Here is an 18,839-nt window from a genome sequence, read left to right as displayed (position 1 = left end):
CCCCTGTTTTTTGGTTTTGGTTTTTTTTAAAAAACGCTTCAACCTATTGAGCAACTTTCCCACCCCACAAGGTCATTTTAAGAAGGAACGGTGGAAAGAGATTCGGAGCTTTTATGTTGAGAAGCAGCTCTCCTTTTGCCCGTAAGTTGAAATTGTCCGTGTACGTTCAGGGCGGGTGCCATCTACAACTGTTAACGCCAGTTTTGCGATTGACTTCAATGAGCTGTAAATGGCACTCTCCCTCGGCTTCCCTTTTATCTAGTGTAACCTTATTTTTTCCTTTCTTTTTCCTTTTTTTTCTAATAAAGTCGTCTGCCTGTGCAAACAGAAGGCTTTTAATCGGTTCCCACCCCACCCCCATACTGTACAGTATATATGCTTAAGACATTTTTTTGTATATTTAGCGTGTTTTTAAGTTATTGATTTTGTTTTATATCAAATAATTTATTTTTCAGGTACCACTTTTTTCATTTTAACTTTGTTTTTAACATGGGTTTAATTTAAATAAAGTATGACGCTGCTATCCAGATGTCTAAGCCGCAGTTGAATTTTCCCCTCGTTGTCTTTCAAGTGCCCCTGGCGTTTTCAGAAAATTACACCCAAGGCCTCCTGCTAGCTTGGTTGGGCATTTAAAGTTGGGGGGTCTCGTCACAGGGAAAGTTAGAGCTAGGCTTCTCACACACGACATCCCCCGAGAACCAGGAGCGGAAACATTCTGCAATTTGTTCATGACACAACACCATTAATTCCTTTATTTAGAAGTCCTGTTGAAACCTTTGGCAGCTGGGCAAGAGTGAGGGGAGATGCGTGCAATCTGCCGAAAACAAAAACCTGTGCGAAAGAAAGATGAATTTTGCATTCCGACAGGTGGATTTGCATAATTCTGTTGGTTTGTTTTTTTTAAGTCAACAGAACTTCACCCTCAACTTCTGAAAGTTACTTGCCCACCTGTCTAGATTCTGATTTATTTTAGCAGACCTCACCGGTGATGTTACAGCTCTGCAGCCATTAGGCCTACAAACCTCTTTTTTATAAAATAAAATAAAGCCTGAGGTTCTCGCACAATGACAAGCATACCTCACCGCTCCCCCTTGCACCCTGTTCTTATTTAGTGGAGGGTATCCGCTGGGCTTCCGTTCTTCTAGGTGCTGAAATGGTTTGGATCGGCCCTGTCTGACACCCCCAAAAGGAAACTTCAACCATCACATGTTGAGAAGCCCATGTCACAAAAAAACGAGAAAGTTTCCAGTCTGGACACCTCTGGAGTAGTGCTGAAGCTATGAGCACCTGCTCTCTCTCTCTAACCCGAATCCATAGCACTTGTCATCCTGCTTGCAACTAACCAAATTGCATGCAGGATTCGCAGCTGATTCCAGAACAACTGCGGGTTTTTGTTCCTGTACTTTTGCACCCCCCAAAGTATATTTTTGAGCGTGAACACAGCCCTGGTTGGGATTGTGTGTGTGTGTGTGTGTGTGTGTGTGTGTGTGTGTCCCAATACTTGTGTCTTTAAAAATGGTGACACTAGCTACTGCCAGGCATAATTTGAACACATTGAACAGGCTTTTATAACGTCTCTGACTTTGTATAAAATAGATCCTAGACTGCTTGTCGTCACAAGAAAGGTAAGCAGTGCAGGGCTGCTGAAGCCCTTTTACATGCCGCAAACACAAAACACACCTTACTTAACCTGCCTCTGGCTTTTGGGGCCTAGCCCTGAGCTTGCTGCCCCCTGCCCCAAACCTCTTCTTTTCTCTCGAGAGAAAAACAAATTCTGCAGCCAATTCCACATCCCCTGCTTAGCACACTTGTAGACGTGCAGTCCAGATGGAGTTTGAATTTCAGTTTTGTGAGAAGTGCGGTTTCTGCCAAGGTAGAACTGGGCTTGGGGTTGCCACAACCTTTCGGGGGGCAGGTGTGGCAGGAAGATAGCAGACCAAATGATACAGGTGTTCCCCCCCCCCAGTCATTGGGCAGCAAGGCTCCCACCTCAGCCATGGCGGCACAGAGAAGCTTTTTGTACCTCCCCTGTTCAGAAAGGGGAGGGTTGCCCAGCCCTGGCACCCAGGGAAACATGGGCATCTTTAAGGGGGCATGTTCAGGGCGGGAGAGGCCGAGCCACAGAAAGAGGAATTGAGTAGGGAGAGCTAACTCGTGCATCGTTGAGTTTTGAGGAGATGGTTTGCCGAAACCCTTTCCGGATGCCATAGGAGGAACCGGTGGGCAGAGGGTTGCAAAGTGCCACACTGAGGATCACAGTACAATGCTTTGTGCGTCAGTTCGTGTACAACCAGTCCAACCTTCAATAACTTGGTAGGTGAGGTTATCCTGAAAGCAAGTGCCTTGCTCTTTTAAAAAGTCCTTTAATACTCATTTTTGAATCTTTTTCCCGAGCCAAATTCTGTACCGTTGCAACTGGCAATCGCAGCCAGCGCTCTACAACTAACACTAGAAACTTCCCTCTTCTCTCCCTTCAAATAAAATACCTTTTCCAGCAGAGAACGCTCTGCCCTTGAGACCTGCTCCAGTTTTAGCTGTTGCCCCCACCTTACAAGCCTAACTTTTTTTTCTTTTTTGAGGAAGAGGTAGGTTTTTGTATCCCAAATCTGCAAAGCTGCACATATTCCCCAATGCTAAACGGCAATTATCACGGTATACCAATTCCCAGAAAATTAACTGAATTGCATTTTGGTCCCTCATCCAAACAAATAAAAGCAGGCCCATTTCTCAAAGGATGAAAGAGGCAAGTTTGTTATCAATTTCAGGCGGGTAAGCGGCAGTCCCAATAATTTCAACGACACACTACAAGTGGCTCCGTGTGCCCAGTCGTGTGGAAGGCAATGAAAACCTTTCTTCCCAATGCATAACCACACGCGGTTGTGATGATTGCTATGATGTAGGCAAAAACCATGAGCTGATTTTCCAAGTGGGGGAAAAACCATCCTGCCTGGCCCCGAATATGGCGGCTGACACGAAGACCATAGCAAGGTCCAGCATGAAGGCAAAATGTATGAATAAGGGACGGTGGGAGAGCCAGCAATTAAATCACAAGGAGGCTGGGGGAGGCCTCATTTTACACCCAACACCGGGAACGGACCAAAGCGATGAGTTTTTGCCAGCTTGGTCCGACCCCTGGGGAATCCTTGCTCCTAGGTCCAGCCGATCATTGGCCATTCCACAGGTAGGCTGCAACACACACACACCCCACAGTCGACATCCCCAGATCTTGGACGTCCAACACCGCCTGACCACCAGAGGTAAGTGGATCTAATAAAGAAAAATGTGGACCCCAATCTTTTTCTGGGGGTAATGCTGCCCTTCTGTTATGGCTTCATCCCATGAGAGATGATCCAAATTCTGGCTGGCTGGTTGCACATTTCCTCGCTCAATATCCAATCTACAGAGGCAGTAGGAAAGAGGGGGTGAGGAATCAGGCTCGCCGTCCTTTTGCCTTGCCCTTGAGCCCCACATCCAGTGAAGTCTCCCTGACACACGAGGGAGAGGGAGAGAAACGGGGGTGCGTGCGGACAGGTGGGGAACCAGCTGATGGGACAGACAATGGTCTGGTGGGTTGGAGTGGGGAGGTATTGGGACACTTATGGAAGGGGGAGCTTTGTGGGAATGATGACGTCGTGATCTTAAGATGGAGTGATAAGATAGCCATGTTCAAATATATAAAAGGATGTCATATAGAGGAGGGTGAAAAGTTTTCTGCTGCTCCAGAGAAGCGGACACGGAGCAATGGATTCAAACTACAAGAAAGAAGATTCCACCTAAACATTAGGAAGAACTTCCTGACAGTAAGAGCTGTTCGGCAGTGGAATTTGCTGCCAAGAAGTGTGGTGGAGTCTCCTTTGGAGGTCTTTAAGCAGAGGCTTGACAGCCATATGTCAAGAATGCTTTGATGGTGTTTCCTGCTTGGCAGGGGGTTGGACTGGATGGCCCTTGTGCTCTCTTCATTCAAGGTGCCAGGACCGGTTCGCCCAAACTGGGCACCGAGCCAAGAAGGTGCCATGGGCACCGCAAAAAATGATGGACAATGGAAGGCGGATTTTTCACAGGGCACCGCTGAGATTTTGAAGCCCAAAGTCCACCACTGCCTCAAGGAGGGGGAACTTGAGGTACAGTCAAACCTCGGCTCCTGAATGGCTCCGTTTTCGAACGTTTCGGCTCCTGAATGCCGAAAAGCCAGAAGTAAATACCCCGTTTTTCAAATGTTTTTCGGATGCCGAATGCCGGACGAGGCTTCCGCTTGAGTGCAGGAAGCTGTTGCGACCAATCGGAGGCCGCGCCTCGGTTGTCGAACGTTTTTCGGAAGCCGAATGGGCTTCCGGAACGGATTACGTTCGACAACCAAGGTTTGACTGTAGTTCAGGGGAAGCTGTGTTCCTGAGGGTAAACTGAGGGACCCCCGTTCAAACCGAATGCAACCTCCAGGAAATGCAGTCGCTTATGCAAGGACTCGCTCCAAACAGCCAAACCACATGCTCAAATCTTTATTGTTAAAAGTTTCAAGGAGGGGGCTCAGTATGATTTGACTTCCAAATGTCGTTTCTGTTCCGTTTGGTAAGCACTAGATAAGAGATGCCGGGGGAAGGCCGGCACTCCTGATGGTTTGTTGCTCTGATTGATGGAAATTCCCCGAAAGAACGATTGTGGACCCATAGCTGGTTACACCGGGTAACTAGCCACCTCTGCTACACCGCATTGATTGGATCCTCTCTTCAGCAGAATGTAGCCACCTTCACCCCAGTCGGGACCCCAGCTGTGAAAGGAAGATAAAGGGGGAGACAGTCTCGTAAGTCGTTTCAGAAAGCAATGAGAGGAGAAGTGGGATGACTCCCAAGTGGGGTCAGACGAAGGATGCATCGACCTGTTAGTTTTGCTTCTCTCAGTTTCACATCCTTCCAGTCTAAAATTCAGTTCTCCGCATTTCTGCAGCGATTTGTGATTGGTTTTTTTTTTTACTTTGAAACCCTTCATGAAAGTTCACCTATCTGTATGAGATTTGGTCTAATCTACGTATTGGTGCAAGCAATCTCCCGACATGTTGCATCTCTCTGTTACTATGGTTGACACATGCATTTTAATGTACGATTCGTCCTAGAGTGGGCGTTTCTGCAGACATTACAAGACGACAGAAATCAGAGATGGCGCCCAGTTTGAAGGACCGGCTGCGTTTTGCCTCAATAATAATAATAATAATAATAATTACCCCACCCATCTGGCTGGGTTTCCCCAGCCACTCTGGGCGGCTTCCAACAAAATATTAAAATACAATGGTCTGTTAAACATTAAAAGCTTCCCTAAACAGGGCTGCCTTCAGATGTCTTCTAAAAGTCTGGTAGTTGTTTTTCTCTCTGACCTCTGGTGGGAGGGCGTTCCACAGGGTGGGCGCCACCACCGAGAAGGCCCTCTGCCTGGTTCCCTGTAACCTCGCTTCTCGCAGGGAGGGAACCGTCAGAAGGCCCTCGGAGGTGGACCTCAGTGTCTGGGCAGAACGATGGGGGTGGAGATGCTCCTTCAGGTATACTGGACCTTTGAGGCCATTTAGGGCTTTAAAGGTCAGCACCAACCCTTTGAATTGTGCTCGGAAAGTTCATAAAGTGCAAACTGAGTCTAATTTCCCCCCATCCTGAGTTCATTCTCATGTTTCGCCATCCTTGGTTCAGATCCCAGCAGCTTCAGTCTTCATGGTCCTTCAGTCATGCAGCCCTGGAGTCTGAGGCATCTCTCCCAGCCAGCCTTCAGCCATCCTGCCCAAGATGGATCCCGCTCTTTTTTTGCTTCCTCCTCCTCCTCCTCCCCAGCACACCCTGCTAAAAACTCTCTTTTCCGGTTACTTCACACCCAGTTACCCTGGCAGCCTCCCAAACCCCCAGTCTCTGTTCACACCTCAGGGCAAGTTGGGTGGATAGCTCTCTTGCAATGCCAATGGCTCTTTTTTTGCAAAATCATTTTTATTTGATTTTATGAATGCAAATTAATGACAGCACCAAAGACCCCCCCATCCCCTCCATGGGTCCTATTGCATATCCTATATAATAAAGTGCAAGTGTCTCTGCGTCCAAGTTTTCCGTGTGTCCTGTTTTGCGCGCTAATGCGCATGTGCCCCAGGGACACAGGGATTGGACAGCAGAGACAACTGCCAACCGCCGCTCCGCCAACCCCCGCTCCGAAGCTCTCCCCCCTTGGCAGCCTTGCCGCGCACCGCTGGCATGGGACGGCGCTTCCTCGGCGAACGCAAGCAGGCAGACAGCCCGCCTGCTTGCCTTCCCCGAGGAAGGCGAAGCGGCAGCGGGCGCCGAGGGAAGCCGACTTTGGCTTGGCGGCGGCGGGAAGAAGGGGAGGAATTGCTCCCCTTTTTCCCGCCGCCGCCAAGCCACTCCCCGAGCCGAAGTATGGCGCGGTGGGGTTTTTCGCCGTTTGCCTCCCCCTGGGGGGAAGGCAAACGGCGAAAAGCCCCCGCTGCAGACTGGCTTGGCGGCGAGAAGAAGGGGAGGAATTCCTCCCCTTCTTCCCGCCACCGCCAAGCCAGTCCTGGAGCCGAATTGCGGCGTGGCGGGCGCTTTTTGCCGTTTGCCTCCCCCTTAGCTCGGGGAAGGCAAACGGCGAAAAGCCCGTCCCCCGCGCGCTTTGGTTTGGGGAAGCAGGCAGGGAGACGGCAACAGCCCGGGAAGCTGCGGGCTGTTGCGTCTCCCTGCCTGCTTCCCCGAGCCGTAGCGCATCGGGGGACAGAGCCGAAGATCGGCGGGCACTGTTTGCCGGGGTTGACAAACCCCGGCAAGCAGCGCCCGCCGATCTTTGTGTGACAGGCGGTGGGGAATGCAGGCAGGCAGGCAAGAGAGCAAGCGCCTGCCTGCCTGCCTGCCTGCCTGCCTGCCTGCCTGCCTGCCTTCCCCATTGCCAGTCCCCCGGCGCTTTGTGCAGCGCTGCTGGGTGCTGACCCGGCAGGCCGCTTCCTTGATCTGCAGACCGGCTCCTCGATTCGGTGCTCCGTGCAGCGCTCACATGCGTTCTAGCGCCCGTTTTTTTAACGGGCTGAAGACGCTAGTTATTTCATAGTCTTATGTTTTGTGTCGATCCAGATTGTCCATAATATTTGTGGACTTTACAAGTGGGATTAAAATCCTGCTAATGTTTTCATCTGCTTACAGTGGTCTCCTAAGTAGTAAGTTATAAACTTTCCCCGTTCTTTCTTGCAATGCCAATGGCCCTGAATCACATTGGCTGTATCACGCCATATCATGTTTTTACTATTCTGTTGGGAGCTGCGCACGCCCAATAATTCCCTAAACCGAAGGAACACCACCCACCCCTTGGGGAATAGGAACGCGCTGCAGTTCAGGGCCCCTGGTTTCATGAAGGCAAGTCCTGCCGCCGCCCCCCAACAAGATTCGGATGCTAGCCAGACGTCCACCAGTTGGGCACTGATGGATATAAGGAAGCTTGCATTGGCCGGTCTAGCTCACTATTCTCCATTCTGACTGGTTACAGTGGCAGATCCAGGATTTTAGACAGGTACCCCATTTCCCCCGTGTTGCTAGGCAAAGCACCTGTCTTTTCACCCACCCTGACAACGGCCAATAAGCCCCCAAGGGCCACAGCATTTCACGTCATTTTCTGGCACCCGGGCTCCCCGCCCTACCTGTTCTTTATGATCCAATAAGGAGTCCCATTCTGAGTCCCGTAGCCGACGGCCAGGACGGCGTGGTTCAAGGATGTTCCGCAGCTGGGGTAGTCGAAGACTCCTGGATGGAGGGGAAACAAATTTAAGGTCATATCATTACTTATTTCCTCAGCTCGGGGTGTGTGTTGCATAACCTTATACCCTCCAACATTTCTCTGATGAAAATAGGGACGTTCTATTCCATCCCTTCCAACATTTCTCCCGTGAAAATAGGGACGTCCTATTCCATCCCCTCCAACATTTCTCCCCTGAAAAGAGGGACGTCCTATTCCATCCCCTCCAACATTTCTCCCATGAAAATGTTGTTGTTTAGTCGTTTAGTCGTGTCCGACTCTTCGTGACCCCATGGACCATAGCACGCCAGGCACTCCTGTCTTCCACTGCCTCCCGCAGTTTGGTCAAACTCATGTTCGTAGCTTCGAGAACATGAAAATAGGGATGTCCTATTCCATCCCCTCCAACATTTCCCCAAATGAAAATAGGGACATCCTATTCCATCCCCTCCAACATTTCCCCAAATGAAAATAGGGACATCCTATTCCATCCCCTCCAACATTTCTCTCATGAAAATAGGGACGTCCTATTCCATCCCCTCCAATATTTCTCATGAAAATAGGGACATCCTATTCCATCCCCTCCAACATTTCTCCCATAAAAATAGGGACGTCCTATTCCATCCCCTCCAACATTTCTCCCATGAAAATAGGGACGTCCTATTCCATCCCCTCCAATGTTTCTCCCATGAAAATAGGGACGTCCTATTCCATCCCCTCCAACATTTCTCCCATGAAAATAGGGACGTCCTATTCCATCCCCTCCAACGTTTCTCCCATGAAAATAGGGACGTCCTATTCCATCCCCTCCAACGTTTCTCCTGTGAAAATAGGGACGTCCTATTCCATCCCCTCCAACATTTCCCCAATGAAAATAGGGACGTCCTATTCTATCCCCTCCAACATCTCTCCTGTGAAAATAGGGACATCCTAAGGAAAAGTGGGATGTTCCGGGGTCAAATAAGAAACCAGATGGCTCTAAATCTGGAACTGTCCCTGGAAAATAGGGACACTTGAAGGGTCTGCTGTCCTCTGCTTCTACTGTCATCAAAAACCAGTTCCTAGGAATCGCAACTGGGGAGTGGGGCTGTTGGCCTCAGGTCCTGGGTTCGGGATACTGATGTGGGCATCAGCTTGGCCACTGTGAGAACAGGAAGCTGGGCCAGAAGGGGCAATGAGCCGATCTAACAGAGCTCTCATTATTTTCCTATGGTGGATCATCAACCCCAACTTTCCAGATTCCCCATATGGACGACTTTTTCAAATACTACCCAGGGAGCTGACTCATTGCTGCATTTCTCCATAAATTTACCTGAGCTGTAAAAGTGGAAGTCGGAGGCGTCCAGGGCCACAGTAACTGGCCCATAAGTGGCTACGGCTTCTTGCAAGGCAGCCTCGTCGTTACTCGGAATATCCACGTAGCCGTTGATCCTGACGGCGAGGTTTGCAGATTTGTACGTACAAGATAGATCCTGCAAAGAAATAGCAAGCAATTGTTTGCATTTTCTATTCGGAAGGGCAGAACGTCTTTCTTTCTTTCTTTCTTTCTTTCTTTCTTTCTTTCTTTCTTTCTTTCTTTCTTTCTTTCTTTCTTTCTTTCTTTCTTTCTTTCTTTCTATGCTTTATTGATTGAAAAGCCGCGTAATAGAAATAATCAATAGATGCCAAAGAGAAAGCAAAAATAAACAGCCATTCATTCCTTAACTGATACTTGTTTTGTACATAATTTTGCAATTCAATTTAACATGACCTCCGATCTTCCCATTGTGTTCCCAGGTTGAATTCTTTTGAGTTCGCACTTAGCTTTATTTTCTCCATGTTACATTACTTACTTTAAATCATAGCTGCCAAGTTATCCCTTTTTTTAAGGGAAATTCCCTTATGCTGAATAGGCTTCCTCGCGAGAAAAGGGAAAACTTGGCAGCTATGCTTTAAATTTTTGTAAAATTATCTTATTTATTTACACACAGAAGTTCAATCAAAGCCTGCCAATGGATTAATACTTTGACCATGTTCTTTTACATCAATTCTCTCTAGATATCCCACTCTCTGGTAAATTTTTCATCTGTAACGTCTCATAACCTTGCTGATAATCTCGCCAACTCTGCGTATTCACTTAACTTACTTTGCAGGATGTCTTCTCCCTTCCAACCTTTTGCAACTAAAATTCTGGCCACAGCTGTGGCATACATTGTTCTTTAAAGCTCCCCGCCTATTTAAGAAAACACTTCAGCAACAGAACAGCGCACGGCGCATTAGAAATCAGACGGGTTTGGTTACAAATGTTGTCCTTAAAAGTTCTCGTTTCGCCCCGTCAGAATGTAGTGTAGTGGCAGAAACAGGTTCCCGTCCAAACGGGGTACTCCAGTTTCTTTGGATGTGGTCAAGCCACCATCAGGCTACGTAGGTGGCTGGCAAATGGCAGTCCTGAGCCACTTGTACAGTGGTGGAGAGTTCCGCTGGTTACAGAGTGACTCTGTCCTTAAACAACAGTTAGCAATGGCCAAATTTGTCAATTCTGCCTTCTCACTACTTCTCATTTCTCTTCTAGTAAGTTCTTCACAATTCCTCATCATTTTTTTTTAAAAAATTAAAATTCAGCCACCCTTTAGTGTGAAGTTCTCCTAACATACACACTTCTGCATGGAATTTAGCCTAATATTCACATTTTTTGCACAGCCATGTTCGCTCATGTAATGCAATTTTGCATTTCTCCTCCTCCTCCTCCTCCCTTCTATTTATAGTTTTATACATTTATTTACATTTCATACAATCCTTATTTATTTATTTTTTATTATTTTGACAAAAAGTAATAATCATAAATAAATAAGAATAAAAATTGTGCACCCCACCACCGAGAACGTTCCTATCGTAACTATCCAACCTTCGAATATTTCAACACCTCTTGCAATGGTTTGACCATTTTCCGTTTTAACAGTACAAATTCTATATTCTATTTCCACCAATATACTAACACAGTACATTCAACCTCGGGCACATTACTCGTTTGAGGGGGCGACCACGCTGCAATATTTAGGGAACTGAGAGTGTTGAAGAATCGGTAAAATTGTACTGGGAAGCGATATACAATGAATTGAAGAAAATGTTGAAAATAACATTTTGTTAAACAACCAGCAGCTTTCTTGTTAGGCATTTTAGGCCAAGATCTACTGGAAGAGAAGAGGACGCAATTTATATGTGCCACTACAGCGGCGAGAATGTTGATAGCACAAAATTGGAAGACCGGAGAAGTACCAACTAAAGAACAATGGCAAGAAAAACTGACGAGCTATGCAGAAATGGCAAAACTGATGGACTAAGGCAGGGGTTCCCAACAAAATTTTCTTGAGGACCCCTCATCGAGCCGCTATTGTGACAAGGACCCCCATTAATTCCTAATTAATTCCGCAAAAAACAACGCTTTGTTTACAAACACTACTGTTTTGCAAAGAGGCAGCACGCGCCAGGGAGGAGGGAGGGGAATGGAAAAGACAGCGTACCTGCGCAGTAGCGCACAAATGAAGCCGACGCGTGCAAAGCATCTTGGGGAGGTGAGCGTTAGTAGAATGCGCGCACTGCCTCTTTGCAAAACAGTAGTGTTTGTAAAGCACCACCTAACGGCATACAGCAGAACTACTGCCTCTATCTAATTCTAGTTTTGCGCTAGACTCTGCTCATGCAGGAAGCGGCCAAAACAAAAAATCTGTTATCATACGAAATATATTTAATATATTTTTTATTCTAATAGCATCTTGCGGACCCCTCTGGCATAGCTCGCGGACCTCTGGGGGTCCGCGGACCACCTGTTGGGAACCACTGGACTAAGGGAAAAAGAGAACAGTGACTTTGAAAGAGAATGGGAACCGTTCGTTGTATACTTGCAGAAACAAAGAAAGACTATTGACTTGATGGCAGGATTTAAATAAACACTCATCTTCAGTAAAGAAATATGTAGAAAACAAGGAAATAATGCCATGTATTTTTTAGAGATTTTGTTGTTGTTTAGTCGTTTAGTCATGTTTAGTCGTTTAGTCAATTCTTAGTCCAGCTCTCACTTCCATACATCTCTACTGGGAAAACCATAGCTTGAACTATACGGACCTTTGTCGGCAAGGTGATGTCTCTGCTTTTTAAGAGATTTTTTTAGAGATTGCAGTGTGTGATTGGGGGGGGGGGAATTCAGAAGTGGAAGTTGGGGGAAGTCCAGGAGGGGAGGGAAGAGGGAAGGTAATATGAATGTTATGGATATGTGACATTTGTAATGATTGAAAAAGAAAATGGAATAAAAATTTAATAATAAAGGAGAATGTTGAAGAATGGCAGTGTTTCTGGTCCTGTATTACTTCTGCAAGTGGTTAAGTTAAGTATTAAGTTCAAACTTAATAAAAGCATTCTCCTCTGTCCCTAACTAAAGTTTGATTGGCCCCAAAGGAGTGAAGACAGAGAAAGAAAAGAGATTCTGTTGAGTGTGACAAACAGGCCACAGGATCACAGAATAGTAGGTTTCGTCTGGAGGTTACCTGTCCGACGTAGGGGTAGCTTTTTTCGGAGTCGAGTCCCTGGTTATCCAGCACGTATTGGAAAGCCCAGCTTGGCCAACCTCCATTGCAGCCTTGGTTGCCCTGCTGCCAGGAGCAGTCAACCAGGTTTTGTTCGCTCAGCGAGACCAGCCGGCCAGTTGTCCGGGCTAGGTAACCTTCCAGGGCTCCGGTGGCACTGAAAGCCCAACAAGACCCGCAGCTACCCTATGAAAAAGGACAAGCAATTTGTGTCAGGTTTCAGGGAATCAGCTTCCTCCCCCCATGGCAGTAGATAAGCAGAGCAAAGGAAAAGGAGTCTTCTTACCAGTTCGAAACTCTACTAATCACAGCGAGAGAACAATGAACACATCTCATAGGAATGGAGGTGCTCCCAATTAAGGATCACACCCCCTTCCATCCCTATTAACCCACGTCACTTCTGTTTCTCTCCCAAATGATTCCCCAAAATTCATTTTTTCTATCATCTGTTTCATAAAAGCCCATGAAACGTCGTCAAAGGCCTTTTCAGCATCTATAAACATTAAGGCAGCTTGTTTCTTGTTTATTACTTCCAGATATTCAATAATACCTATTATATTCCTTATATTGTTCTTCATTTGGCAACCTGGTAAAAACACAGTCTGATCCTGATGAATCTGTTAACCCTCTCTCTAAAAGGGTTTCTTCTCCTAGCTGTTCCCCATCCAGTATTTCCCAGCTTCTGCCTTCTGAACTATGCCCCTCTGCAAAACACTGTTACAAATGTATACTGTCCTCCTGCTCATGGGAAGTGAGACAAAACCATTTTCTTTGGCACAAGTTGAATCACAGCAGGCTAGAAGCAGGCAGTGGATGGGATGCATTGGGGGCAGGTGGAGAAATGGCGTCTACTTTCAGCCCCCCCCCAACGGAGGGAATCATAGAATCATAGACTTGGAAGAGACCACAAGGGCCATCCAGTCCAACCCCCTGCCAAGCAGGAAACACCATCAAAGCATTCCTGACAGATGGCTGTCAAGCCTCTGCTTAAAGACCTCCAAAGAAGGAGACTCCACCACACTTCTTGGTAGCAAATTCCACTGTCAAACAGCTCTTACTGTCAGGAAGTTCTCATAATTGTAGCCAACTTTGAATCCCATCCCTGGCTTTGGTCATTTAAGCCTTCCCAAGTGGCGATGCTGCACTCACCTGATCTTTAACTGGGGTGACATAGCCTTTGGTGCGCCAGTCCACAGAGGAAGGAAGCGACGGGTTGTTGGATTTTTGGAACAAAGTTGTTCTCCGGCCATGTTCTCTGGGCAGTTCAGGGCTGAGTCCATTCAGCCTCTCCATGAACTCTTCTTTAGTCTGGGGAGGATAATAATAATAATAATAATAATAATAATAATAATAATAATAATAATAATAGTGTAAAATGTATAATAATATGTATAATAATAAAAGTGAATGTCCTGTGTGAGGGCCTGGAGGCGGTTGGAGGATGGATGGCGGCTAACAGATTGGGGTTGAATCCTGACAAGATAGAAGTACTGCTTTGGGGGACAGAGGGTGGGCAGGTGTGGGGGACTCCCTGGTCCTGAATGGGGTCACTGTGCCCCAAAAGGACCAGGTGCACAGCCTGGGGGTCATTTTGGACTCCCAGCTGTCCATGGAGGCGCAGGTCAATTCTGTGTCCAGGGCGGCTGTCTCCCAGCTCCATCTGGTACACAGGATGAAACCCTCCCTGCCCGCAGACTGTCTGGCCAGAGTGGTGCATGCTCTAGTTATCTCTCGCTTGGACTACTGCCATGCGCTCTAAGTGGGGCTCTCTCCTTATATCGCCACCCCCATCATCATCATCATCATGGGGCTACCTTTGAAGGTGACCCGGAAACTGCAACTTATCCAGAATGGGGCAGCTAGACTGGGGACTGGGAATGGCTGCTGAGACCACATAACACCGGTCCTGAAAGACCTACATTGGCTCCCAGGATGTTTCCAAGCACAATTCAAAGGGTTGGTGCTGACCTTGAAAACCCTAAACGGCCTCGGCCCAGTATACTGGAAGGAGTGTCTCCACCTCCATCGTCTAGCCTGGACATTGAGGTCCAGCTCCGAGGGCCTTCTAGCGGTTCCCTCACTGCAAGAAGCGAAGTTACAGGGAACCAGGCAGAGGGCCTTCTCGGTGGTGGCTCCCGCCCTGTGGAACGCCCTCCCATCGGATGCCGAGAAAATAACCAACTATCTGACTTTTAGAAGACATCTGAAGGCAGCCCTGTTTAGGGAAGTTTTTAATGTCTGATGTTTTATAGTCTTTTTAATATTCTGTTGGGAGCCACCCAGAGTGGTACTAAATAATTACTATTATTATTAGTAGTAATTTTAGTATTTATATCCCACATATCTGGCTGGGTCTCCAGCACATATGAAAACACAAATAAGACGTCAAATGTTAAAAACGTCCCCAAACAGGGCTGCCCCCTGGTGCAGCTCTTTTGAGCTCAACACACCTGCGATGTCATGAATTGATCAGTGAGCTGGCAAACCCTGAGTTCAAACGTCGCCTCCCTCTGTCGTGAATCCTTTGGTGATTTGAGGCACCAAGAGAGGATTAAGTAGCACTGAAGTTCGTGATACGAGCCGGACTCTGAATCGGCTTACCAAATCGCCCAAGTGGTTCATCGCCATCCGATAGGAATGTCTCCCCCGGGAAGCTTCGCGGTTGTGTTCTTCAATCATCCGGAAGTTCTCCTCCCATATGGTTCTCCGGTGGTCTTCTGAGTTCCTCTGCAAGGAAGACACTTGGCTAATAATAATGGACACAGTCCAGGACCACAACTTCCCCAAAAAGGACCTTAGGGGACCTTGAGGCCAGAAGAGCTTATTACACTCTTAAGTGATTGCTGATCCATTGCTATTTGAAGTACCTGTAGGGACAACTTATTTGGTATGTGTTTATTATTTATTATTAGTTGTATGTAGGGAAGCGGGTGGAGCTGTGGGTTAAACTACAAAGCCTAGGGCTTGCCGATCAGAAGGTTGGCGGTTCAAATCCCCGCGACGGGGTGAGCTCCCGTTGCTCGGTCCCAGCTCTTGCCAACCTAGCAGTTCGAAAGCACATCAAAGTGCAGGTAGATAAATACTTTGGCAGGAAGTAAATGGCGTTTCCATGTGCTGCTCTGGTTCGCCAGAAGCGGCTTAGTCATGCTGGCCACATGACCCGGAAGCTGTACGCCGGCTCCCTCGGCCAGTAAAGCAATGATGAGCGCCGCAACGCCAGAGTCGTCCGCGACTGGACCTAATGGTCAGGGGTCCCTTTACCTTTACATTAGTAGTATGTATACAGGTCAGTCATTTCAATTTCTGTATTGTATTTGAATGTAATGGACTGTCTTTTATATTATTGTCAGCTGACAAAGATTCATTGAAACAGTTCATTATCCGGAAGAAAAACATTCTACATTCGGAGCACCTGTTTAAGCACCCCTGCAGGATTTTGACTGTTGAAAGGCAATTTGCCTTCATCCCAGTGTTCTTTGATGCGGACTGACCTCCCTTTCTAATCCTGTTCATGGAACTTGACTCCTATTATTTGTGACTTTATGGAGAAGGATTACATATTTTCTGCTTATGAATTGTGAAACGATAGAATGTTGTCAATGTTTTGTTAGAACCTTATCAGCCGCGTGTTGCTTGAGTTTTCTGTATTTGCAACACGGACGATTTCCTAATTTCACGAGCCGCTGGAGAAGGGTTGGGGGTTGATGTACGAAGACTGGACACTCACCTCGCGGTAAACCTTGTTGTGGGTGATCTTCCAATCTCTCCAGGCTTCGTCCAGGGCTGGGTCCCGCGCTGCAGCAAAGGTCCTCAGCAAGACCAGCCCGGTCAGGGCCACCAAAGAGATCAGATGCATGTCTACACAGGGGACAATCTAGTCAGTTGCCACTAGAAGAAAAAGGTCAAAGGGGCTGGAGTAAAAAGGTAAATGACCCCCTGAAAGGCGACTAGGGGGTTGTGGCGCTCAGGGAAGACAGCCCTGTTTAGGGACGTTTATAACGTTTGATGTTTTATTGTGTTTTTAATATTCTGTTAGGGACATGGGTGGCGCTGTGGGTTAAACCACAGAGCCTAGGGCTTGCCGATCAGAAGGTCAGTGGTTCGAATCCCCGTGACGGGCTGAGCTCCCGTTGCTCGGTCCCTGCTCCTGCCAACCTAGCAGTTCAAAAGCATGAAGTGCAAGTAGATAAATAGGTACCACTCCGGTGGGAAGGTAAACGGTGTTTCCGTGTGCTGCTCTGGTTCGCCAGAAGCGGCTTAGTCATGCTGGCCACATGACCCAGAAGCTGTACACCAGCTCCCTCAGCCAGTAAAGCGAGAGGAGCGCCACAACCCCAGAGTGGTCCTCAACTGGATCTAATGGTGAGGGGTCTCTTTACCTTTACCTTTAATATTTTGTCGGGAGCTGCCCAGATTGGCTGGGGAAACCCAGCCAGATGGGCAGGGTATAAGTAACAAATTATTATTATTATTATTATTATTATTATTATTATTATTATTATTACATGCTGTAGTATCCATGCTCTTCCTCCTAGTTTGGCTCTAAAATAGTCTTATTTCCCCTGTCTCCACCATGCACGGTGCAGCCACCCCTTTTTAAATTCAATAAATAATAAGAATAATAATGTTCACAGCCACTCTCCCAAAACATTTCCCGCCAAGCCTTACCTTCTTGCCCGAATCGAAAGATCTAGAGACTAGGATCTTGTCTGCCTCTCAACCCGTCTCGGTTCAGAAGAAGCCAGAACTTCCTTTTTATAGAGAGGGAGTCCGATTCACTTTAAGTTCTTGGGAATGGGACTGAGTGGAAGTGGCGTTTCAAGGTCAAAGGACGGAGGGTGCCTGTTTATTTTGCCACGACTTGGTGGGAAAAGCTGCAGCCGGGAGTTTGTGGGGGCCCAAAATCTCACCTTGCTCAATTTCTTTTCCCTGCATCCTGTGTTTCTACAGTCGTTTCAAAGTTTGCAGGTTGTTAGCAATGCCTTGTGAAATGGGTAGAAGATGTCTGGCTGTCGTAGGGCAGGCTATGCCTTCACCGTGACCAGTGGGAGCAGATGACGGCCGCGTCTCTTGGATCAGATTTACAAATAATTTAGGAATAATTACATATGATAAATGTCCTGATCAGGTCCAGATTTAGGTTGGATGAGGCCCTAAGCTACTGAAGGTAATGGGCCCCTTTATATGTCCAGCTGTCCTTTGTCAACAACAAATTGTTGCTGTTTTTTGTGTGGAATATATGCTATATGGTAATTTATGGACCTAATTGGTTTCTAAAGCCATTTGCACATAACAAAATATGTATTTTCTCAAAGTAATTGATAAAGAAATGAGCAAACCAGGGATATTTTAGGTAGCAGGCTAGCAGGCGGGGCCCATTACTTACATCATAGGATCCTACACAACACAAAACACGGTTGCTGTATGTAGGCTTTGTTTTATTTGTTTTTTATCTTATGTTTTGTAAATGTACATCCAGTTCCCCCCCTTTAATTCTTAGGGGGGGGACTCCAAGAGAGTGGGGCCCTAAGCTAGAGCTTGTTTAGCTCATTCATAAATCCGGCACTGGCTAGCAGTCCCAGAGGGGACCCGCCACGACTTAAAGTCCCTTCTCTCCCCAAATGCAGAAATGGACGGTTTCAACTTCCTCCTGTTTGGAGCGTAGGTCAAATCCACGCCATGAAATTTTAAAGCACGTGGCTTCCCCCAAAGCATCCTGGGAACTCTTCCTTGTTACGGGTGCTGGGAATTGCAGCTCTGTCAAGGGGCAAACTACAGTTCCCAGGGTTTTGGGGGGACGCTGTGTGCTTTTTGAGCAAAGTCCATGGTACTGTTTAGCTCAGCCTCGGATTGCCAACACCAAGGAAGAATATGGGGGGTGATGAGAGCCGTTTCTCAAGCGAAGGAGCAGCCTCTCGCATTCACAGCCGCATTATAGGCACATGACAGAAGCAGACTTACCGCCAGCCTGATGTCTCGGACTAGAACTCCCATGAGCTCTGCCTCCCCAGCCGGCTAAGCTGTGCTCCCATCAGCGGACCCCCGCCTCCCCATGTCCCTATTTTCCAGGGACAGTCTCCAATTTGCAGAAGCCGCCCCAGTTTCTGATTTGATCCTGGAATGTCCCGCTTTTCCTTAGGATGTCCCTATTTTCACGGGGGGGGACGGGACGTTGGAGAGGATGGAAAAGGACGTCCCTATTTTCACAGGATAAATGTTGGAGGGGATGGAATAGGATGTCCCTATTTTCAGGGGAGAAATGTTGGAGGGGATGGAATAGGATGTCCCTATTTTCAGGGGAGAAATGTTGGAGGGGATGGAATAAAAAGGTAAAGGGTAAAGGGACCCCTGACCATTAGGTCCAGTCGTGACCGACTCTGGGGTTGCGCGCTCATCTCGCATTATTGGCCGAGGGAGCCCGGCGTACAGCTTCCAGGTCATGTGGCCAGCATGACAAAGCCACTTCTGGCAAACCAGAGCAGCGCATGGAAACGCCGTTTACCTTCCCACTGTAGCGGTTCCTATTTATCTACTTGC

The 18,839-nt window shown here is 47.5% G+C and overlaps 1 protein-coding gene across 2 annotated transcripts; it reads right to left on the bottom strand.

The window, feature by feature from the left end:
• Positions 1-4,481: 4,481 nt before the first annotated feature.
• LOC118085920 (procathepsin L-like) lies at positions 4,482-17,109 on the bottom strand. Of its 2 annotated transcripts, none has more exons than XM_035117016.3 (8): positions 16,971-17,109; positions 16,030-16,160; positions 14,904-15,029; positions 13,452-13,610; positions 12,264-12,488; positions 9,056-9,215; positions 7,649-7,751; positions 4,482-4,765 (listed from the first exon to the last, which is right to left on the bottom strand). In XM_035117016.3, the coding sequence occupies exons 2-8, from the start codon at positions 16,156-16,158 to the stop codon at positions 4,672-4,674; spliced, it is 996 nt and encodes a 331-aa protein (XP_034972907.1). In that variant the 5' UTR covers positions 16,159-16,160; positions 16,971-17,109; the 3' UTR covers positions 4,482-4,671. The 2 variants fall into 2 exon arrangements, with proteins under 2 accessions (XP_034972907.1, XP_034972909.1); XM_035117018.3 differs by having other exon boundaries at positions 16,030-16,190; positions 16,971-17,074.
• Between the last annotated feature and the right edge of the window lie 1,730 nt (positions 17,110-18,839).

The sequence above is a fragment of the Zootoca vivipara genome, chromosome 6 (assembly GCF_965207765.1).
Source record: "Zootoca vivipara chromosome 6, rZooViv2.hap1.1, whole genome shotgun sequence".
NCBI lineage: Eukaryota > Metazoa > Chordata > Lepidosauria > Squamata > Lacertidae > Zootoca > Zootoca vivipara.
Note: the sequence above shows the minus strand (reverse complement) of the source record. Positions and strands in the feature narration are given on the sequence as shown.

Coding starts and splice junctions, on each gene's coding strand:
- LOC118085920 (XM_035117016.3), bottom strand. CDS start 16,158: ATGCATCTGATCTCTTTGGTGGCCCTGACCGGGCTGGTCTTGCTGAGG. Junction 12,489..13,451: donor TCACCCCAGTTAAAGATCAG/GTGAGTGCAGCA, acceptor CCTTTTTCATAG/GGTAGCTGCGGGTCTTGTTG. Junction 4,766..7,648: donor TATTGGATCATAAAGAACAG/GTAGGGCGGGGA, acceptor TTCCTTTCACAG/CTGGGGTCCCGACTGGGGTG.